The 24741-nt window shown below is 42.1% G+C and overlaps 2 protein-coding genes across 2 annotated transcripts in view; one reads left to right on the forward strand and one right to left on the reverse strand.

Moving 5' to 3' along the window:
* CRYBA2 (crystallin beta A2) overlaps positions 1–17329 on the forward strand; it is a 32167-nt gene extending 14838 nt beyond the window's left edge. Inside the window, exons 2-5 of the mRNA XM_066577361.1 lie at positions 14191–14357; positions 14588–14729; positions 14862–15004; positions 17105–17329. Coding sequence (XP_066433458.1) covers positions 14200–14357; positions 14588–14729; positions 14862–15004; positions 17105–17252 — 591 coding nt within the window. The 5' untranslated portion in view covers positions 14191–14199 and the 3' untranslated portion in view covers positions 17253–17329. The remainder of the gene's footprint in view (positions 1–14190; positions 14358–14587; positions 14730–14861; positions 15005–17104) is intronic.
* TYW5 (tRNA-yW synthesizing protein 5) overlaps positions 1–24741 on the reverse strand; it is a 964030-nt gene that overhangs the window by 914220 nt on the left and 25069 nt on the right. The window lies entirely within an intron of this gene.

The raw sequence follows: 24741 nt of genomic DNA on the forward strand, positions 1-24741 counted from the left end.
TGTTGACTGAACCCAAACAATAGAACCCTGTTTGTTTCTGCCAAACCCACTAAAATTACCTCTTCTCCTCTTCTTACTTCTTCTCCTCCTCCCTCTTCCTTCTCCTCCTTCTTCTCCTCTCTCTTACTTCTTCTTCTTCTCACTTTTTATTCTCCTTTCTTCTCCTTCTTCTTTTCACTTTTCTTTCTCCTTCTTCTTCCTATTCCTCATCTTTCTTCTCCTTCTTCCTTTTCTCCCTATTCCTCCTCTTTCTTTTCCTCCCTCTTCCTTCTCTTCCTTCTTCTCCTCTCTCTCACTTCTCCTTCTTCTCCTCTCTCTTACTTCTCCTTCTTCTTCTTCTCCCTCTTCACTCTTCTTCTTCTTCCTATCCCTCATCTTTCTTCTCCTTCTTCCTTTTCTCCCTATTCCACCTCTTTCTTCTACTCCTTCTTCCTTCTCCTTTTTATCCTCCTTCTTCTTTTTCGATAACTTTGCCTTAGAAACAGCCGGTAAGTACTTAGATTCCCTCCTAGGCAACCTAACAGTATTGTACAGGGCTGTTATGGCTCTTAAACAGTATTATACACCAATTTTAGGGGTATTGGTGAAATTCCAGTTTGGTGCGAACTAATTTTGACCAAACTGAACTTGTTGCCAAACTTCGGTGAATGGATCAGACCAAACCTTTGTGAAGTTTGCTCAACAGTACTCCTGAGCCGTAGATTTCCTACTACATCTGCTGTATATGTATGTCAGATATCAGGAAAGGGTTATCGATTTTAAAAATATGCTTAAAAAAAATAAGTTTTCCTAATATCATTTATAGGATTTCCGTGCTCTGTTTCTTTAGTGCACATCTCTGCTGTCCCCACTATACACACCTAAAAAAAACCTCTTCTCTGCCTATTGCCACCATTAGAAGGCGATCTATACAAGCTCTTACGTGCCTATAGATCGCCCCCTAGTTGTGGGTGCAGTATGCATCCACAACAATTATAGTTTGGATATATTTATACACAGTGTTCTGATAATGTCCCCTTTAAATATGTGTCCCCCATAGCGTCCCTCTGACCCAGCCCTACTGTACCCTCAGTCAACCTTTCCGGGCACCAGAGCTGAAGCTGCCAGAGCAGCAGGACTCAACATCAACCACATAAAGCGGCTTTTGATTGCATCAGTCACTCGGCCCATTGTGTCTGATCCTGGACAAACATAACACAGCAGTTCCTATTGTTTCTAATGATCCTCTGTCACAATAGTCCAACAGCGAGGTCTGGCCTATGGCGAGCATCTCTGTGCCCCTCACTATCTGAGTGCCCCCCTATTCTTTTCTCCTCTCCCCAGGCTTTGCTGAGTGTGCAGCCCTGATCTGCGGATTCGGCACTATCCCATATGTATGCGACTATATATAAAGGCAGGGAGGCCACCCAAACTGTACCCCACTGCATTCAGTCCCCTGCAAACTGAGGTAAGGCCGCACTGTAAAGCATCACATAACCTGCACCAGTCATCATTCAGAATATACGGCCAGAAATCACATGTAGTAAATGAAGCGGCCGGTAGGGAAGCAAAAAGGGAAAGATTTCATTAGCGTTGAATGATTTTTAGTGTATTTTAGCATTTTACTTGAATTGTATGTATTTGTATTATATTATATTTTTGTTTCATTTATATACTTCCATCTATCTCATATCTATCTAAGGGCTCACACTCACTTGTGGTAGCGTTTTTGCGATGTTGCGAGGCTGCGTTTTTTTGTATGACATTGAAATGCATTGAGTCTAATCTCGCTGTGCTCATTTGCGATATTTTCACGTCTGCGAGGTTGCGTTTTTTCTCGCATGCTAGGGTCCTATTTCTTTGCGATGCGCTATTTTCTTCTCGGCCATGTAAGTCAATGGAGTGCTGTAATATCACATCATAAAACCCATAACGCGTGCGAGAATGTGATGGGATGGTGTTGCGTTGTCTGTGTGGAATGGTGACTAATGGGAAGGGCGGGCTTTTACAAGGAACCAGCAGTACGTCAGCAGTGCGGAGGAAGTTTGGACAAAAGCAAGACCATAAAAAAACGCAAGAGAAGCATTAAATACTCCTACCAGGCGATGCGAGTTTTCAGAGATCAGAAACGCATCGTAATCGCACAAAAAAACGCAGATTCGCACCTGCAAAAACGCTATCGAAAGTGAGTGTGAGCCCTAAATCAAAAAAGCTGTAGGCTATGTTCACGTTGGGTAGAATTTGCTGTGGAGTGTCTGCAACAGATCCACAAAGGACGATTTGATGCTTATTTTTGCGTGTTATTTTACGTGGAATTTTCCGCAGGATTCAGCCTCTCATTTGAAAAGGTGAAAATTTCACTGCAAATCCGCTACTAAAATTGATGTGTTGTGGATGTAATTTCCGTACCCGGGCTCTATTTCCGCAGCGCATTTTTTCCCGCAGCGTGTGGATGAAAAAATCCACATTGCTACAACTGTAGATGCCGTGGATTTTCATGCAGACAGTCCAAATAAATCTGTGGTAAATCTGCCCAATGTGAACATGGCCATATTGGCAGGACTAAATATAAACATTAGCATAGCTAAAGCAAGTTGAGAATAGTGGTTGAGGGATAGGGGTGAGGGATTGGGGGATAGGCACACATCCAGGTAGGAGGTATTGGAGTCCATGGCATCTCGCGCTCCTCACAGTCTATGGCCGGCACTGACATATTGTGCTGCTATGGCCACTGTGTCTTCCTCTTCCCCAGCAGGATGTAGAGTTTCTCTTTCTCCTCCACGGAGCTAAAGTCCTGGAAGAGATCAGAGAGTCCCCTGGAGTGAGCGTCCCTCACCGCTGAGTATCTGGGGCATCACAGCAGGAAGTGGGCCTCATCTTCCATACTTCCTGGTGGCGCTGTTGGCACGGTCTGCTCTCTTTGGGCTTGTAGTTCTCTTTGTGCCACCCTGCTTGGATAGCCACGCTGTGGGCACTCAGTCTGTGGCGGCTCAGGATCTGTTGCTTTCTGTTCCTCTGTAGCCCCTGGTATATTGTCAGTGTCTGGGATGCTCTTATGTCCTTCCTCCAGGAACTGATATATTCCTCTTGGCTCCTGTTTATAATTTTCTTGATTTTGGCGCTACTGGGTAGGGATTTGGTCTGGATGGGTTAGTTCCGGTTGTCTGGTTGGTTGGGGGCTCTTTGGTATAGCATAACTTTGTAGTGGTAGGAGCTTTTGCTACTTTGTAGGTGTGGTCTGAGTGATAGCGCCCTCTTCTGGATAGTAAGGTGTAGAGTAGATTTGCCCATCTCAGCTCTACAGGCGCAGTTTGCGGTGCTACAATAGACTTGGAGAAGTTGCTTGCAGAATTCCAGGTGGATTACTTCTGTTGGGCTGGAATCCCACGTTGACCAGTCTGGTTATCTGTGCGGCGGCAGACTTCACTGCTGTGCAGCACCATTGGGTTGCTTTGGCACTTACACCAGATCTGCAACTTTTGTACTCCAGAAAACTGGCATACAAACCAGATGAAATATGTTCCATTGTTCATTGTGTAGAGCAGTTGGGATGAATGTGCCGCTGCCTGTAGGGCAGATCAGTGGAATTCGGCGGTGATGTTTCTCCCTCAGGCTCATAGGGTTTTTTTTGGCATTTTTGTTGCTGTGATTTCTTTTTTCTTATGGCAATGTTAGTGAATGGTCATTTATGCAGAATTTTAGAGTTTTCCGTGTTATTTTATGTTTCTAATAAGGGTGCAGTACATGTGGATTGGGGCCATGAGTCTTCTATGAGGCCACATGATTTTTGCTCCAACGCCTGTCTTTAGGGATTGGCATAATGTGTATCACAGCAGAGTTTCAGGGAAGGTTCAGCTTTTCTGTGATTTTCTTCTTCAGACTATAAATTACTGTCCTGTAGTCAGAGATGCATCTATTAGGGGTGCAAAGGTTGCAGTAACACCTCCTAACCATCCCGATTTTCCAGCGCTGTCCTGGGAGGCATGCCACATGTCCGGATTTCAACAATATTGTATCTGCATCCTCAGGACGCGGATGCAATGGTGGTGCAGACAACCGTCTCTGCTCCACCGTTCACTCTGTCACTGCTGCCTACTACTTAGGCAGGCGACATGTAGGGATGCCATTGCGCCTCCCAGGTAGTAGACAGGACTGGAGGAAATCTACAGAGTGATCTTGTCAGAGGGAGTGGGGATAGGTGAGTATTACATTTTGCTTCTTTGTTAAGGGGCACTTTTTCTGCGTTGGAGCAGTAAGAGGGCTTGTTTACTATATAGAAGGCATCACTGGGGGCACTCCGAAGGCATCTCTAAAGTGTGGGGGAATTATTTTGTCATGGGGCATCAATAAGGGCATCTTGTCTGTTTGGGGCACTAAGAAAGTATCTCTATTGTAAGGAGGACATCATACCATGTTAGGGTCAAACTGTGTGGGGAACTAAGAGGGTGCATTACTGTGTAGTACACAGAGACAGGTACTTTTACCGAGTGGAGGCACAAAACAGACTGGAATAGTTTGATTGGGGCTGTATTCATTCTTTGAAAGTTGGGACGTATGCATTGCTATCTGGATACTGGTACCTGCAAGGGCCTAAAGACCCTTCGGCCACATAAGAAGACACCAACATTATAAATAGCAGAGGGTAGGTAAGGGGCCCTGCTACAGATTCTGCATTGCAGGGGCATCAAAGATCACCTCTGCCCAGGGGAGTAGCAGGTGGGGCATGCGCCCCGGGTACAGTCAGGACCAGGATGGGGGTGAGCCAGTCTATCAGTTCAAGACACCAGAGGATGCTTCAGTAATCGGTAAATCAGTCACCAGTACTTGCGTCCACTGGCTACAGCGTCATCTGGTATTTTAAATCAGCATTTCTACAAGTGTGAGGCACAGAGTAGGAGCTGCGCTGATAATAGCAGCCCTGCAATCACATAGGCCTTTCACCCAGTACTTCATCTGGAGTCTGCAGGGTCTGCAGGTTAGAAGGGAGGCGGCTCCTGCACTCTATACTTTCTAGCTGGACATGTGGCCATAATGAGTAGCCTTTTCAGGGTGAGGGTATTACCCCTGATCATTATGTGTCATTCTTGGAACCCTTTATATCAGTTTGGTGTTTTATATCTGCTTATTGTTATGTGAATTGGATTTTATTCAATTTTTGCATGTGAATTGTTATTAGATTAGTTTCTGACAGTCAATTTGATAATGATGCCATTAACCCCTTAGTGACTGGCCTATTTTGCATCTTAATAGGCAAGCACATTTTAATTTTTTGTTTTGATATCATTGTGAACCATAACTTTTTTTTTATCAACATATCTGCATGAGGGCTTGTTTTTTGTTCTGTATCACAGACCAAAATTGCCCATTGAAGTCTATAGGATCGTGTAAAAATGCAGTAAATATGCAGTTGCATGTGTATTCACTCTGTTTTTATGCATGCTAGCAGGAGACAGTGTGGAAAAAAAGAATGACATAAATTGGGCCTTCTTGCATTTTTTTTGCGTACGTGAAAAAGTGCAGGGAATACACATGCAAAAAAAACATACACGCCAAATACACATATATACACAGAAAGCTCACAGAATATCAGGAATAATACCCCTCTATAGCCAAAAAAAACAGTTATAGCCACAAAAAGTTTTAAAGACTCACAGAAATGTCTACTTTCGGCTCGGTTTTCACGCCGAGCCGATATACGTCATCCTCATCTGCAGGGGGGGGATGGAAGAGCCAGGAGCAGGAACTGAGCTCCCGCCCCCTCTCTGCCTCCTCTCCACCCCCTCTCCGCCCCTTTGCACTATTTGCAATGAAAGGAGGCGGGGTGAGGCTAAGTTCCGAGAATTAGCCCCGCCCCCATCCTGCCTCTCCCCATTGCAAATAGTGCAGAGGGGCGGAGAGGAAGCAGAGAGGGGGCGGGAGCTCAGTACCTGCTCCTGACTCTTCCATCCTCCCCCCTGCAGATGAGGACGACGTATATCGGCTCGGCATGAAAATGGAGCCTATATACGTTCGTGTGAATCCAGCCTTATTCTTAGTTGAAATATAAATTTTATTAGTAATCAAATTGTATAAAAACCCTAACTGCACCCTTCAATATCTTAAACTATAATATCTAGATGAGCCAGCAAAGTAACCACCCCGAAAAGGGCGACCCCACACTGGAACCCAACCCCAGGAACTGGACGGTTACTTCGCTTGCTATTCTAGATATTATAGTTTGTTTACTAATAAAAATTTAAATTTTAACTAAGAATACAGAGCACATTTCTGTAAAGCTCCCTACACCCATAAGTGAAGACTTAATTTTCTAGGGGAGTCACCAAATGGGATCTTTGCCCTTGTGGGGGGTCTGGAACGCAGACCGAAATGCGAATGTTGCCTGTATCCAAATTAAGAGGAAATATTATATAGAGTACTCATAGTTGAGAACCATAATGACCCACTATACACAGACTTAGTAAATCAGAATGAATTCTGTTTATTGTTGTACTTTGCTAGTTTATATGCAAGTTGTAAAGAAGGCGTTTCCAATACCTAGTTTCATTCTACTTTTGCTGACCAAACCCTCATTCCAACAGATTACAATAGGGCTGTAAATCAAAAGCCTTTTAAACAAAAGGTATCAACAAAGCTGTTTGAACTATACATAAAACAATTACATGTGATAATAAAGGTTGTCTCCTGGCTGCCTGAGTACCTACTTAATCAGAATGTAATCTTAAAGATCCATCAACAATTTGCACATCAAAAGAGGGGACATTGTTTCTACTTTTCACATAGACAAAAACTGGTCCAGCCACCTACTGGGAGTCAGCACAAAGTTGGTAAGTTGGTATTCAGTAAGATAGCTGAATAAAATCTAATTAATCATACATTTAGTATTTTAAAATCAATATTCAAATAAACGCTTGAATATACCTTTTTACATATGATTCTATATCCAAATTCTACTAGCAACTTCCGGAATGTTTTACATATAATACATAACATTATATAACCAAATAACTAATGTCACATTTATTACACTGTTTCCTTATCTTTCTTATGTTAGGTTATTGATTAATAATGATTGACCCCTATCATTCCCCCATTTGGACATCAGAGCCACCATTATCTCCTGGTTCTGTCACCCATAGGTGCCGGGTTCCCAGGTAGGAATGGTGCACTCTATGTCCATCAAGATATGAAGACATAATATCAAATATTGCAAGTCAATCAAGTTTACAATACAGTAATCTTAGATTTATCAACATCAATATCGTCATCGTCATATTAGACACTTAAAGGGGTGTAGAAATCGGCATTCAGTACATTTAGCTATTCATAAAATTATTACCTTAATTGCAATATATATATATATATATATATATATATATATATATATATATATACACATAAGATTATACTAGTCGGACGATTGCAGAGTAGCTGTTACTTCTGTTGCCTTAATTCGTTGGCATTTCCCGATTTCATTAGTCACAAGTAAAATTACAACATTCTTCAGCCAACGCAACATTTCTCACCTAAAACCGAGTTATATTCGTCCAATGTATATATTCAATGGTATCGCAATGGGAACAATATTCAAATAAATTAAGGAAGGTGTTTTCCTGAACAACATTGTCATCTACTACATCACTATCATTGTGAACTATTGAGCGTATGTCTCGAAGAGTCTCTACAGGAGTGGGGACAGATAATAGAAAAGTCCGCAAAATGTCCTCTCCACTCCTGAGGTTGGGCATACACGTGTGGGAAATATTTGCCCATCCAGTCCATCGCTTCTCCATGTGGATCGTTCGTAGTGGTGTTTCCCAATAAGAAGACAGTCCAATAAGACAAATGCAGAAGTGAAAATCAAAATGTCCATTACCTCCCCCACCCAAACAACGCCGGGATCCCACCCATCACTTTTCCTCTGGCTCGGGAACTTTCTTGCAGTGGGAGGCATGTATCCACTTTTACAGAAGTAGGCGTTGACAACAGAACTTGGTATGGTCGTCAAACCTTGGGTCCAAGGCCTTTATTACGTGTCTTTTTTTTGCGACCACCCAGTCTCCAGGCTGCAAGAAATGAGTCCCCTCTAGATTGTCAGGGTCTGGAATTGGGGAAAACACTAGATCGGGTGTTATTTTCAGTTTACGACATAATTCTTGTACATATTCAATAACCTTATCACACCCCTGCTGCAGGGCCTGTGGATGGTACAGGCCTAATCTTGGCATAGAGCCAAACACTTCTTTTAACTTAAGCATATCATTTCAGTTCTTTCAACTCTGTTAAACTCTGCGGGTGGTATGGAGTGTAAAACGCTTGTTCCACCCCAAGGCTGACATCACCTCTCGCATCACTTAACCTGTAAATTGTGTACCTCTGTCACTCTCAATTGTCTCTAGTACCCCAAATCTACATACAAGTTCTGACACAAGTTTAGTCACTGTACATTGTGCGGTGGCTTTGAACAGGTCCACGCACACAAGGACGTACTCATACCTGCCTGATTTGGGAAACTGGATGTAATCGATTTGTAATCTCTGAATAGGATACAGTGGTCACTTCACATGCCTTCACATATGCCTTCGCCAACCTGTCCAACCCTGGAGCATACCATACCTTGTCCATAACAGAAACCATGGCATTCCGAGAGGCATGCACTTTCCCGTGAGCTAGGACGGCGAGGTGGGTGTAGGCAGCCGCTGGTACATCATCTACGTCCCGTAGGACGCCAAATCCCAAATCAACAAGAGCGGTGGGACCAAGATCCAACTTACAGCACAAGGGGTCTTGCGTCCTGTCCTAGGAGAGCTGCAGCCTTGGCTGCCCTATCCCCTTGTTCTCTGGTGACTGCCCCTGCATGTGTGCTTTAACCTTTATTATGGCCACCTGTCCTGGCAACATGATAGCTTAATGGGCTTGCCTTGTGCCGTGAGAAAGCTCCTGGACCGCCAGATGGGTCCATAATCGTGTGCAGTACCAAAGGCGTACCTGGAATCAGTGTAGATGCTGGCAGTGGTACTTTTCGCAATCGTACAGGCCTCAGTTCCTGCGCTGACATGTATGGCGGCAGTGGCTTTTGTACAAGTATCTCATTCAGTGTGACTACTTCAAAACCTGTTACAAGCCTTCCTTTGTCATTCAGGTATCTAGATCCATCCACAAACATTTCAAGGTGGGGGTTTAGGAGGTGTTTGTCAGTGACATGTGCGAACCCAGCTGTCACAATCATGCTGGTGTTCTGCGTCAAAAGGCCTCCTCTTCATCAGTCAGAGAATTTGCAAAAAGCTGGTCCTCTGTACTTACTCCCCCATTTGAATCAGTGTCACCTAATGGCAATAAGGTGGCCGGATTCAAAGTGGTGCAACGTTGAAATGAGACATTGGATGAAGAGTGTACTGCAAGTTCCATTTTTGATCTGTCTAGCACGGGACAGATGTCTATGGCTTACCTGTGTCAGGATACCATGTATGTCATGTGGGGTGTAGATCACCATGGTGTGATCTAAGAAGTTTCTCTTTGCTGGCTTTGCAGCCATTCTACTCTGATGGAGGAAACACAAAAGGCTTAGTGATGCATTGAGGTAACTATTTGTGTCAGCAGTACATAAAAGAAAATAAAAACAAATCATCAACATATTACAAGAGGGCGGTGCCCTCGCGAATTGGCCAGGCGTCTAATACCAGTTTCATGAATCTGGTGAACTGGTATTGGGCTATACTGTGCCCCTTGTGGCAGCACTATCCAACAGTACTGCTTTCCTCTGGAATTAAATACAAACAAATACAGACAGTCTGTCGAGGTCCGTCTGACTGGTAGCCCAAAGGCTCAAAGGAACGACACTAAGAACTTGTTTCTCTGCGTGCGTAAAAGTGAAGACAGGGAGAGGTGTCGCTAGGTCTGCTGCCATCCGACAGAAGGTCGGGTGACTTTCAGACCTGGGGTGTATACGAGCCTCACCGGACGAGTGAAGTTCGATACAAGATCCCAAGGATCCCATCATTTCGGTTCCCAATATGCTTTCAGGACTTTCCAGCACAAGGAAGCGCATGAGGCATCGTGACCCTTTAAACATTACCTCTAGTGGTTCAGTTTCTGCCAGCTGAATTGGCACTCCTGAAACCCCTTGCACCAATTACTGCTAGATAATCAAGCTGGTATTCTATTAAAATAGATCAGAACCTTGTAGCAAAAAAAAAAAATTAAAAATTAAAAATTTAGAAATTGCTGACCTGCAATACCTGGATCACCTATGTCAGATGTCCAGTTCCTTGTGCTAAGCAATGACTCAGGAATTGGAGTTTGTCTTGGAGGTGGCTTACTATTTGTCAGGACCTGCGGAAAGCTGAGTTTCTGCAGTAGCTATCAAGACAAATACATGAGCCGGATCTACCAAGAGAGCAGTTAGTTTACAAACCTCCTCTGAACTGTCACTTGAGGTCTCTCAACCCGTACCGATCCATCCGGTGAAAATTTGATGGATGCAGATAAGGCTTGTAAGATATTGGTACAAATAACAGACATGAATTACAACAAGGCAGAATAATCCACAAACATGTATTCATATTGAAATATGATATTATTTAAGCAAATTCATTATTAATCTGATCCTGCCTGCAATGTCTTATCAAATTTAAGAAGAAAAAAAAAAATTTCCTAACTGCCCAAGCTCCTCACCCCCTCCTTTGTAGACAAAAGAAGGATGAAACATTACCTACTTTTACATTATCTAGCTCCACTCCTTCGATGCTGGTCGTTTGCATGTCTCTCCTACAGAACATTCTTTCAGAGACAGTGCAGTACTAACAGCATTTAGCAGTGATATAGACGTCCAACCAATTACAGAACTGACATTTACACAAAAAGCAAAAAAAAAACTAAAATATATCTTAAAAATCCCTATATGTTCTCTATTTTTAAGACCGTGTAATTCACATAATTCATTACAAATTTCTTATTTCATCAGCGTCTGTCTTCCTTTCTATGACACTGAATTTTATCTCTATGAAACAGAACAATAGCTAAGATATTAATAAGCAACTAAAACATTCAGACTTTAAACAGCATTAATTATTAGTAATTACTAGACATATACTTCTCTCCTAGGCTGGTCTGTGTTGAGGGTGGAGGAACACCTCTTCCTATTGTTCTTCCCTCCCATCTCCTTACATCACCTAGCTCCACCCCCTGTGGTCTGGCTCAGCGTTTGGTCTTTCTTGCCTCATTTAGTTTCTAGCCACCGGACAGTATATACCATATAACACAAGTATCTCATGTGAAGTAGAAACTGGGATTGTATTTACTGTTCATAGAACTTCCCATATTGAACAAAGTATATATATATATATATTTAATATAATACAACATAGGGGCTTTTTCTTGTGCAGCCAAATATAACCAATTCTTAATTCAGATTTCTTTGCAAAGACAAGTAGGTCTTCTAAAGCCCAGTACTCCCCACCCTTTGAAATTTATCTTATCTTCTATAGAACACAGAAACTTGTCCAGACAGATAGCAAAGCTGTATAACTGGTTCCACTGCCTGTGACTATCTTCCTGGGCTGTCTATTTAAGATTAACCCAGAATGTAATACACTTGCCCCCACCTTACAAAAACTGCAAATTCACACTCAGTAAGGGGGGTTTTATTCATTCCTATACGGACTGATAATATGTGAAGTAGAAATTGGGATTGTATTTACTGTACACCAGACTTCCAATAATGAGCGAATTATGTATAGATAAGAAAAACTCTTAGTACCGCGGTTTTTACACAATTCGCTCAGAATAGGCTACCCAATGACAAACATAATACAACTTATGCCCATTTCCACCCACATACTTATATTCACCACTCCAGATAGCAACTATTATTACCGTGCATTGTTAAACCTTCTACCTTTCCTTAACTCATTGACTTGCTTTTTTTTCTATAACCTTCAGCTAAAATTGCTTACATCAACTTTACACTCAGGAAAAAAAACCAAAAAAAAAACCACCCAGTATATATATACTTCATTGTTCTTTTGAACCCCCACAGATGTGAGTGGGGTATAACTTTCTTACACTTAGAAATTAGACATTACAAGAACACTAAGACGTACAACAAAGATTAGTTTACATAACAACAAGACTTACAAGACAAACAATAGTGGTTATTTGTCACATAATTGTCCACAGATTTTGCATGAACTTACTTTATGTCCCAGAGGGACACAAACTATAAGAGGATTCCCTTTCTCTGATAACCCCTTACTGCCGTATCTATACTTGCCTTAATCCATCTGTCTAACATATTTTTATACAACCTTTTGACTATCTCTGAATCTTTTCCCCAAACTTGCTGGTCTAAGACTCCCAAAATTCTAAACACCTTACTACATTCTTCTTCCCACAGCTAACGTGCCTTCTTTGTCTTTTACTATTTCTCTAGCTGATTTCCATATAGGCATACTACTTGCCCTGTACGTTTCCCATATTGTCTGTTCCTTTATCTAAACCGGCGTTTCTGATATCTTTCATGCTTTTTCCCGTACTGTTACCAGAACTCATAGTTAAAGGTTCCCGTTTTTCTAAGTCCTATCTTTCTATATTTTATACACTTGTCTGCAATCGTCTCCCCCTTCCCTTTCTCACACAGCTTATGGCACACAGAACCTTATTTGTCACACAGGTTTCTATTTGTCACACAGGTTTCTATTTGTCACACAGGTTTCTATTTGTCACACAGGTTTCTATAGGTCACACAGGCTTCTATAGGTCACACAGGCTTCTATAGGTCACACAGGCTTCTATAGGTCACACAGGCTTCTATAGGTCACACAGGCTTCTATTTCACACAGTACACTAAGGACCCCTGGTCCTGGAATAATTTTACGGACTCCTTAAGGGGGGGGTTTAGGGGAGACCAGACCTCTCTTCTAAGGGAACTTCTGGTGATATTATAACAGACTCAGTAAAAGCAAATTATGGCTAACACGACACAGACTATCAACGTACAGATTTCAACAATTACTACAGGCAACATGGCAATATACACACAAGGGTTCTTCCGTCTAGCACGGTCACTAAGAACACCGTAAATAACAGGCAGAAGCGTCCTATATAACATACAGCAACTCACCCCCTGTCGACACGAGGACTGAATGAAGTCAGGAGAGCCCAGAGCTTGAGTGGCAAGTCAAGAGCTTACCGTATACCGGTGTTTTGTAGATCTGGGGTCCCGTGGCCTCTCGTCCGGCTGGTCGGCAGGTAGTGTAGTCAGGTATCGGCTGCAGGTAAGGAGTTAGCTTCTGCCCCACTTGTCGGGCGCCAAATAAACTGTGGGGGGTCTGGAACGCAGACCGAAATGCGAATGTTGCCTGTATCCAAATTAAGAGGAAATATTATATAGAGTACTCATAGTTGAGAACCATAATGACCCACTATACACAGACTTAGTAAATCAGAATGAATTCTGTTTATTGTTGTACTTTGCTAGTTTATATGCAAGTTGTAAAGAAGGCGTTTCCAATACCTAGTTTCATTCTACTTTTGCTGACCAAACCCTCATTCCAACAGATTACAATAGGGCTGTAAATCAAAAGCCTTTTAAACAAAAGGTATCAACAAAGCTGTTTGAACTATACATAAAACAATTACATGTGATAATAAAGGTTGTCTCCTGGCTGCCTGAGTACCTACTTAATCAGAATGTAATCTTAAAGATCCATCAACAATTTGCACATCAAAAGAGGGGACATTGTTTCTACTTTTCACATAGACAAAAACTGGTCCAGCCACCTACTGGGAGTCAGCACAAAGTTGGTAAGTTGGTATTCAGTAAGATAGCTGAATAAAATCTAATTAATCATACATTTAGTATTTTAAAATCAATATTCAAATAAACGCTTGAATATACCTTTTTACATATGATTCTATATCCAAATTCTACTAGCAACTTCCGGAATGTTTTACATATAATACATAACATTATATAACCAAATAACTAATGTCACATTTATTACACTGTTTCCTTATCTTTCTTATGTTAGGTTATTGATTAATAATGATTGACCCCTATCACCCTAGGTGAAGGAAAGTCTAGCTATGCATCTGCCTGCAGCATTTTGTAGTAGTGGGAATTGTTATTTTTGTACTTCTCTTATGTGTGCTTTCATAGGTGAAGCAAAACAATATATCAAACCAGTTCTAAATACTTGTATCTTCTTCCTACAGTGAGTCATAATGACCAGCCAGCCAATGGAGACCTTGGGTCAGTGGAAAGTAACTGTGTGGGAGGAAGAAAACTTCCAGGGTAAAAGATGTGAATTCCTCATTGAATGTCCCAACATTATGGAGCGAGGATTCCGCAGGATCCGTTCCATCAAAGTTGAAAATGGCCCGTAGGTGTTACCACTTTTTTCCACTAGATGGCGAAGAAGCCATAGAATTCTAATGTATACTGCAACAAAGTATCAGAACGTAGCCAACCCTTACTAGAAAGCAGCAGTAATGTCATTGTGTGGCTTCCTGTTACATTTCTTTCAAATCATCAAAAATACTTGTCTATAGAATTTTCCACAGGGTCTCATTATGGCTTCCGCACTGACCCAAATTGTGCTCTTCTTACCAGATGGGTTGGGTTTGAATACCCAGAATTTCAGGGTCAGCAGTTCATTCTTGAGAAGGGCGACTACCCTCGCTTTGAAGCATGGAGTGGAAACAGTGGCTACAGAACTGAACATCTTCTGTCCTTCCGACCTGTGAAATGCGCAGTAAGGAAACATCACCACTTCCTGACATTGAGCCATCCCTTAGTCCATCACAACCTCTCCCCCCTGTGCCCTTCTGATCCTGACTTCTCCGGGTAACTGCATGGCGCGTTTTATGTTTGTTTTCCACTACAGAATCACAGCGACAGCAAAGTGACTATGTATGAAGGTGAAAACTTCCAGGGACGCAAGTTTGAGCTGTGTGATGACTACCCCTCCCTGCAGGCCATGGGTTGGTGCTCCAAAGAAGTGGCTTCAGTCAAGGTCAACTCTGGAGCGTGAGTATTGTCTTCTCCTGTGTCCCACTAAAGGGGTATTTCTAGCTTGAGAAACCCGCCACCCTAATGCGTCCCTAAAGTTTCACATTGGTGGTCGTGCATGTGTGTCACTGCGTCATTCACTTCAATGGAAAGTTCCGGAGTTAGCCGAGTTCAAGCACTTAGCAAGGTCCCTTTGAAGTGAATGGCGTGATGGCACACATGCACGGCCACCACTGTCAAACTTTCAGGACTCGCTAGGCACAATTTTTTTTGATCAATGGGAGTCTCAGTGGTCAGACACCCAACACTCAGCAAGTTATCGCCTATCCTGTTATCCTCTTTAGATAGGGGATAAGTTGCCGGGATGGAAATATCTCTTTAAGGGTGCATTTACACGAGCGACTTCGAATCAAACCCAACATTCTCAGGCACAACTCGCACTGCACAGTACATGGTCACCTCATCTGTGAGCTGTGTGATGTGAAAGTCCTAGTCTCACACGTGAATCACACAAAAATAGGACCTGCTTCAGTTTTTCTTTCTCGCACTCTCAGTGTGAAAGGAAAAACGCCTACGTAAAATAAGCCATTGGAAAGAATGGGTTAATACATCACACGAGGTCTGTGCATCGTGAAAATACACAGAACTTGCACAATTGTCTCAGCCATGTAAATATGGCCTGGGGTGTTCGAATGCTGTGCAATACGAGTTACGCCCAAGAATTTAGGGCACACCTCGCTATTGGCCGTGTAAATACAGCTTTAGGGTGGCTTCACACGGGCCAACTATCAGTTGAAAACTGCTCAAATGAGTGATCTTGACCAATAGTTGTTTCGTTTTATCTAACAGGGTACTGAGCAAGAAATCGCTAATTAGTCGCTTTATTTCAGCTCAGTGAAATGAAGCAAGTAGTGAGTGACTTCTCGCTCAGTAAACAGGCAGTTGTACATACCTGAACAACTAACTGCCTGTTCACAGTGAATAAAGGTGGGAGGATGGAAAAGATTTTTGGCGTGTTCCATCTCCATTCATTCAATGAATGTCTCTCCTCTGTGAAAACATAGAGGCAATTATTGTTCGAATGACTGTAGAGCGGTAATAGTGACACCCCCCCCCCTCACAGCAGCCCCAGCGGTAATAGTGACCCCCCACAGCAGCCCCAGCAGTAATAGTGGCATCCCACAGCAGCCCCAGCGGTAATAGTGATCCCCCACAGTAGCTCCAGCAGTAATAGTGACACCCCACGGCCGCCCTCAGCAGTAATAGTGACCCCCCACAGCAGCCCCAGCAGTAATATTGACATCCCACAGCAGCCCCAGCTGTAATAGTGACATTCCACAGTGGACCCGGCAGTAATACAAACATCCCACAGCGCTTATGCACCCGACAGTCATCTTGTGTAAAGCACTCATTACCTGCTTATGAGGCTTTATGAGGCACAAAGGTGATAACAGGTTCTCTTTAAACTCCCTTTCTTATATATCTATCTTCCCATCCAGAGGCATAGCTAAAGGCTCATGGGCACGGGTACAAAAGTTTTTCTTTGGGCCCCCCAAATTCTCTTAACCCCTTATCCCATCTACATCTCTATTATGCCCTCTCTCTCATACATCTATCTTCTCATCAACCCAGGTATTCTGCTCATTCATCTTTACTCTTTTATCTGTCACTCAACAGAGACATGCAAGGGAAGGGGACCTGCTGGGCACTTGTCCCTTGCACTGTCAGATAGAATTTGTGGCGGAGGGCACAGGACATGGGTCTCCGAAAGTCCTGCTGCCCCTTTCCTCTTCTTTCTGTATTGCGGTAGGTTATAGCAGCTGGATTGTCTTTTCAGCTGTTGTGACCTGATCCAGGCAGCAGCTCCCTCAGAAGGAGAGGGAGGGGGAGGCAATGCAGAGAGACTCTGTCCTCTGCTCGGCACCACTCTTCTCCACTGTTGGGCTGTAACCTATTACTGGCGATCCAAGTTGTAGCTGTAGTACTGTCTCTCTATGGGGGCATCACACTCAATCATTGCCCGGGTGAAGAAATATCGAGCTACAGCACTGCACTTATGTTCTTCACTTGCAAATATCAGTCACCCTCTTACTTGGCTGGCATCTCTGTTCTTCGCAGTTGGGTAGCGTACCAGTTCCCTGGATACAGAGGCTACCAGTATGTGCTGGAAAGAGACAGACACAATGGTGAATACAGGAACTACAATGAATACAGCACTCAGGCTCATACTAACCAGATCCAGTCCATCCGCCGGATCCAGCACTAAGGACGACACATAGACCCCAACCCATCCAGCGACCCATCCTGGCCGTGCAGTGACTACTGGCCTGGTCCCACAGTCATGCTGATAGCAATAAATCTATCTTTAATGATACATTGTGGCTTCTGTCTTTTGTATGTCAGTTCAGGTTGCATTACATATGCCCTATTCATGGCCATGCCAAGGGTAACAGACAGGACCCCTGGTCCTCATGCCATGTCTAGTTCATTCAGATGCAACAACATCACTTCGATCATTTGACAAAAAACTGCCCAGGGAAGCAAAAGTGATCTGGGGAGGGTGGTTGATATGGAGGGCGTACACATATTTAGTCACTTAGGTCATAAGGACATTATGGAGCTTATTAATCAATCCTCCTATACTACCAGCATTGAGCAGTCAATTACTGACAGTTTTAATATTTTGATATTTAGAGGGGGCTGCCTGGGTGGATGGATCTTTTGATGCAAACATCCAGCTGCGTCACCAGTAGGGAGAGCAAGTGATCAAAGTAAGCAGCTTCATCACTGATACCCCACTTCAAATCTGGGCCCGATCTGGAGTAAATCACAGCAAGAAGGCTCAGCCTGGATCTGATGGGACAGATCATCATAACGTCACCAGCTCATAATACACATTAGTGTGCCAGAGCACCCTTCTGTAAGAACTGACACAAACTCCTCATGTACCTCACGTCTACTGCGATCATGCACAATGATCATACTAGTTATATTCTTGTACATAGGAGGCAGTATTATAGTAGTTATATTCTTGTACATAGGAGCAGTATTATAGTAGTTATAGTCTTGTACATAGGAGGCAGTATTATAGTAGTTATATTCTTGTACATAGGGAGTAGTATTATAGTAGTCATATTCTTGTACATAGGGAGCAGTATTAAAGTAGTTATATTCTTGTATATAGGGGGCAGTATTATAGTAGTTATATTCTTGTACATAGGGAGCAGTATTATAGTAGTTATATTCTTGTACATAGGGAGTAGTATTATAGTAGTCATATTCTTGTACATAGGGGGCAGTATTATAGTTGTTATATTCTTGTACATAGGGGGCAGTATTATAGTAGTTATATTCTTGTACATAGGGAGCAGTATTATAGTAGTTATATTATTGTACATAGGAGCAGTATTATAGTAGTTATATTCTTGTACATAGGGAGCAGTATTATAGTAGTTATATTATTGTACATAGGAGACAGTATTATAGTAGTTATATTCTTGTACTTAGGGGGCAGTATTATAGTAGTTATATTCTTGTACATAGGGGGCAGTATTATAGCAGTTATATTCTTGTACATAGGGGGAAGTATTATAGTAGTTATATTCTTGTACATAGGGGGCAGTATTATAGCAGTTATATTCTTGTACATAGGGGGCAGTATTATAGTAGTTATATTCCTGTATATAGGGAGCAGTATTATAGTAGTTATATTCTTGTACATAGGGGCAGTATTATAGTAGTTATATTCTTGTACATAGGGATAGGGGGCAGTATTATAGCAGTTATATTCTTGTACATAGGGGGATGTATTATAGTAGTTATATTCCTGTATATAGGGAACAGTATTATAGTAGTTATATTCTTGTACATATTGGGGGGCAGTTTTATAGTAGTTATATTCTTATACATAAGGGCAGTATTATAGTAGTTATATTCTTGTACATAGGGGGCAGTATTATAGTAGTTATATTCTTGTTCATAGGGGGAAGTATTATAGTAGTTATATTCTTGTACATAGGGTGCAGTATTATAGTAGTTATATTCTTGTACATAGGCAGCAGTATTATAATAGTTATATTCTTGTACGTAGGGGCAGTATTATAGTAGTTATATTCTTGTACATAGGAGCAGTATTATAGTAGTTATATTCTTGTACATAGGGGGAAGTATTATAGTAGTTATATTCTTGTACATAGGAGCAGTATTATAGTAGTTCTATTCTTGTACACAGGGGGCAGTATTATAGTAGTTATATTCTTCTACATAGGAGCAGTATTATAGTAGTTCTATTCATGTACACAGGGGGCAGTTTAATAGTAGTTATATTCTTGTACATAAGGGGCAGTTTAATAGTAGTTATATTCTTGTACATAGGGGCAGTATTATAGTCGTTATATTCTTGTACATAGGGGGCAGTATTATAGTAGTTATATTCTTGTACATAGGGGGCAGTATTGTAGTAGTTATGTTCTTGTACATAGGAGCAGTATTATAGTAGTTATATTCTTGTACATAGGAGGCAGTATTATAGTAGTTATATTCTTGTACATAGGGGGCAGTATTATAGTAGGTATATTCTTGTACATAGGGGCAGTATTATAGTAGTTATATTCTTGTACATATGGCGGGGCAGTTTTATAGTAGTTATATTCTTATACATAAGGGCAGTATTATAGTAGTTATATTCTTGTACTTAGGGGGCAGTATTATAGTAGTTATATTCTTGTACATAGGAGGCAGTATTATAGTAGTTATATTCTTGTACATAGGGGGAAGTATTATAGTAGTTATATTCTTGTACATAGGGTGCAGTATTATAGTAGTTATATTCTTGTACGTAGGGGCAGTATTATAGTAGTTATATTCTTGTACATAGGAGCAGTATTATAGTAGTTATATTCTTGTACATAGGGGGAAGTATTATAGTAGTTATATTCTTGCACATAGGAGCAGTATTATAGTAGTTCTATTCTTGTACACAGGGGGCAGTATTATAGTAGTTATATTCTTGTACATAAGGGGCAGTTTAATAGTAGTTATATTCTTGTACATAGGGGCAGTATTATAGTCGTTATATTCTTGTACATAGGGGGCAGTATTATAGTAGTTATATTCTTGTACATAGGAGGCAGTATTATAGTAGTTCTATTCTTGTACATAGGGGGCAGTATTATAGTAGTTATATTCTTGTACATAGGGGGCAGTATTATAGCAGTTATATTCTTGTACTTAGGGGGCAGTATTATAATAGCTATATTATTGTATATAGCAGCAGTATTATAGTAGTTATATTCTTGCACATATTGGTGGTATATTAATAATTATAAGCTTGTACACGGAGCAGTATTTTCTGTATCATTTATATTAATAAGAAATATAACTGGAGTTGCCCTTTAAGCAGATACACAACACAGTGAACTCCTTACCATATTCAGCGCTCTGGAACTTGATCACTTTGTTGAGCACCATATGAACCATTCCTACGCAAGATTAGTTTCTAGGGTAACCTTGAGGGGAGAGGTGAGGTCCACGGAGTGATGAACAGCTAACCTTGCAGGTCAACATGCAAACAACCACAGTAATGGGTGCAAACAATTTTTTTTTACTGCAGCTTCAATGACAGACGAATATATGATATCTCAGTAATCCAGGATATAATGATCTCTATGTACAGATTTAGGCAGGGACATCTGGCCATCACTCTGCGGTCAATACGACCCAGTAGTTTGTTTTGCAGCCACTGATAAAAAAATAATAAGGGTTTTATTTTTAGATATTTGTGATATGGTTTATACAGGTAGATGTGAAAATAAGTATTATAAAAGGTCATTAATTATAGAAACACACAGGGATAAATGTCAGGACGGTCCCGAGAGGAGCAATTTATTATTCATTAAAGGGGAAGTCCACTTTAAATGTAGTTGCTGGTAATATTAGGGCAAGAACTGAGATGGGTGTATGCGCATTTTTATGTCCGTGTGCCAACTGTTTTTCACGCACGTAAAAAAGATACAAGTAAACCCCATCGACATTCCTTTTTTTTCACTGTCTACTTGCCACATGCATAAAAGACTCAATACACACACATGTGACATCCGTGTTAGGGCTTAAACACATGGGTTTGATTCTGTACCATTTTGCGGTAGTGAAAATCACATCCGCCAAACGATCATATTAGCAAATGCGACCATCTGCTTAAGCCCTTAGCTGGGTTTTCTTTATGCTTCCATAGACTCTCATCGGCAATTTTGGTCCATGAATACGGACCACAATAAGGCATGCTGCAATATACCATTTCCTTTAATAGGTCTGTGTGCCATCTGTATTCGGTCAGTAAAAAATGCAGACAGCTCACGGGCAAAAAACACACCTGAATAAACGGACCCTTAGGTCGCTTTCACACAGGCAATAAAACCGTGCGATTTTGCTGTGATGCGACAGCACGAGAAAACGTGTGTATGTGAAGCCCATGCTTTCCAATGGGTTCTACACATTAGTGATGTTTTCTCTGTTGCTATCTTGAAAGAAAAATTAATCGCGCCATGCTCTATCTCGCCGTGATATGCGATTATGTTTGTAGTCCATGTTTCCCTAGGGAGCCTCCTTGTTTATCGTATCACACGAACATGCGATGAATTTTTAACATTAGAAAGTCCTACTGACTTCTGTGATAAAAAATTGCGAGATTTTATCGCAAATGGCCGTGATGCGAGATTATTCTCACAAAAAAGAAAAATTGGGAGAACAAAGTCTCAATTTTGCCACGATTTACTCACTGTTGCCCATGTGACTGGACCCTTAGGCTCAGGCAGGGGCGTACCTATAGAGGATGCAGGGGATGCGGTTGCACCCCGGCCCAGAAGCTTTAGGGGGCTCATAAAGCCTCTCCTCTCCATATAGGGAGCCCAGTACGATGAATAAAGCATTATGGTTGGGGGTCCTGTTACAGGTTTTGCATTGGGGCCCAAGAGCTTCATGTTACGCCTCTGGGCTCAGGCTACAGGATGGCACCTGCCACACTGCTTTGTACACGAGGATTTCATGTGCCGTTGTGTGAGGCAGCGATTGATAAAATATCGTCTCAGTAACCAATAAGCAATGAGGTCCTGCATTTATATCCGACTAGATCCGCATTTGCATACTGTAGAGTTTGCAGGTTCCCCCTTTGACTGCAGTGACTTTGCTCTGGATTTCTTCCATTCTTCAGAGACACTTGCCATTAGTCCTGGTCCTGTAAAGAGTGTTTATGCTAATTTGACTAAAAGTAGGTGTTCATACACTGATTTGTGGGCGTGTACAGACTGAGCAGGGGCGGAGCTTAAAGTAACTCCAATTTGGGATCCAAATGTTCATTGGTATGGTAAGAGATTGATGTGTCGGCTTAGGTTGACCCGGATGAACATATGACTTTTTTCCGTTGTTCGTTAGGTACAATATTATAATGTTACTGTATTAGAGCAGTGACTTATTTTACTGTTGTGTATGGACAGCTATGTGATAAGTAAATAGTTACATTTTACACTGTAAAGAGAAGAGGGTGACTGTAGCGCCATACGGGGTCTTCCTTCAATGTAGTGCAGGTAATAAGTTACGGGTGGATGGTGTGTGTTGGTGCGGTGGTGACAGACGGAGACGAGAGCTTTAATGCAGCAAAAATAGTATTTTCAGTTCATCATTTCAAGACTTGAAAGGCCACGAAGTGCATAACGAAGCCGCCATTAACTACTGGGACGTAGCTGTGCCTTTAAGGATAGTGGGGGCTGCAACCCTTGCTAGGATAATCTTTGGGGAGAAGGGGCGTTCCTAACTGGGAGTTTAAAAGTTGGAGAGTGGGAGGGGGAGGTCGCCTTCTGTCACTGGCCTTCTGCCCCGCCGTGATGTTGATCTTGCTATCTGCGAAAATGGTTGTTTCTGTCTTGTTATACAGAGTCGCCACCACCAGCGTACCACTAAGGGTCGCAATTACGACCAAGGTCCTTTACTAGGGGGGGGCCTAATGGAATCCCGTCGTATGCTGCCTAACAGCCGTGGCCCGGACAAATCCGGGTGACACTCAACGAGGGGAGGGCTGTTACCTGGCGCAGCTGGCAGCCAAGTACAGGCTGTAGACTCCCCTGGCATGGTACTCTCTTCCACTGAGAGACTGCAGTTGTGATTCGTCACTGCCACGTCATTGTTCCAGCCGGAACAGAGAGAGGGGTTATCCCAGGTTTGTACTGCATGTAATCATATATGTATAGCTGGTATAAGTTATACCAGCTGTACATATAATTATATACAGGAAATACCCAAGTTATACCAGCGTGGTCCATATCATTATATATAGGGGGATGTACATCTCCTGTATATATAGTGATATAGACCATGCTGGTGTAATGGGGATGGTTTCACATTTGCGCTGGACAGAAACGAACATAGCGCATAGCAGAGACATGTGTGATGCACGCGTGTAGCAGAGCTGTGTGTGTGTATGTATAGTGCGTGTAGCAGAGCCGTGTGTGAAACATGCATAGCACAGCTGTTTGTGTGTGAAGTGCATGTAGCAGAGCTATCTATTATCTATCAAACACTAAAGACGTGCAACGACTGTGATGTCATCACCAGTCCTATACCAACAGGTCCTAAAACAGCAGCCGCGTGCATAAAATCCCAATGCCTTTTATTATAACAGATCAGTAAGTGGCACATTGCGCCACCAAAAGCACTGCTACTATAATTTCCTAATAATTACTAATATCGCTATATACAAATGAACATTCCCCTGTATATAGTGATATGGAAAATGCTGGTGTAACCTGGATATTTCCTATATGTAATTATACTGTATATATACAGGTGGTATAAGTTATACATCCGGTATACAGTGATATAGACGATGCTGGTGTAACCTGGGCATTTCCTGTATATATACATATATACAGGAGATTACAGGTTCTGCCAACCTGGTCCATATCACTATATACAGCAGCTGTATGCATCACAGTTGAGGTACAGTTATGGGAGTAGATACAGGTTGGGGCCTTAGATAAACTTTTGCACCCGGGCCCTTGAACCTTTAATTACACCCCTGGTCGTCACAGCTTAAGGCTGCATTCACACTATAGTATATATGCAGCTATTTACCTGCGTATATGCGCTAAGCCATGTGAATAAATGCATTTGGATTCAATGCATTCTAGGTATTGGAGACAAGATACAACAATACCTGCATTCTACCAGATGGCCGGGATATATACGCAGGTATATATCCTAAGGCTGCTTTCACACGGGCAACAAAATCGATTTCTCGCGATGCGACAGCGCTACACATCGCATGTATGTGAAGCCCATGCTTTCCAATAGGTTAATTCACATTAGCAATGTTTTGTAGGCTGCTACATTACGAGAATACAAAATCTCAGCATGCTCCATACAGCCATGATTTGCGATGTTTTGTAGCCCATGTGTCCCTATGGAGCCGTCCTATTTGTTGCATCAGTTTTCGTACGATGCAATGCAACATTTACAGTAGGATGTCCTACTGTTTGTCCCTAAAATAAGCCCTAGCTGCATAAAAAAACACAACACACAATACATTACCTAACAGGGTGCTCTCTGCTCTGTCGCATGTCTGCTTCTGAAGCTCCAGGACACTTGTCTGTAGTTTTCAGTCAGAGCTTCCTGCTTTGAAGGTTCAAAATCCCCACCTCCAGGAAGCACTGGCTCTGATTAGTTCTCGAGCGCCACGGTTTAGCCAATCATTGCAACACTGAATG

This window comes from Eleutherodactylus coqui, chromosome 8 (genome assembly GCF_035609145.1).
Source record: "Eleutherodactylus coqui strain aEleCoq1 chromosome 8, aEleCoq1.hap1, whole genome shotgun sequence".
Classification (NCBI taxonomy): domain Eukaryota; kingdom Metazoa; phylum Chordata; class Amphibia; order Anura; family Eleutherodactylidae; genus Eleutherodactylus; species Eleutherodactylus coqui.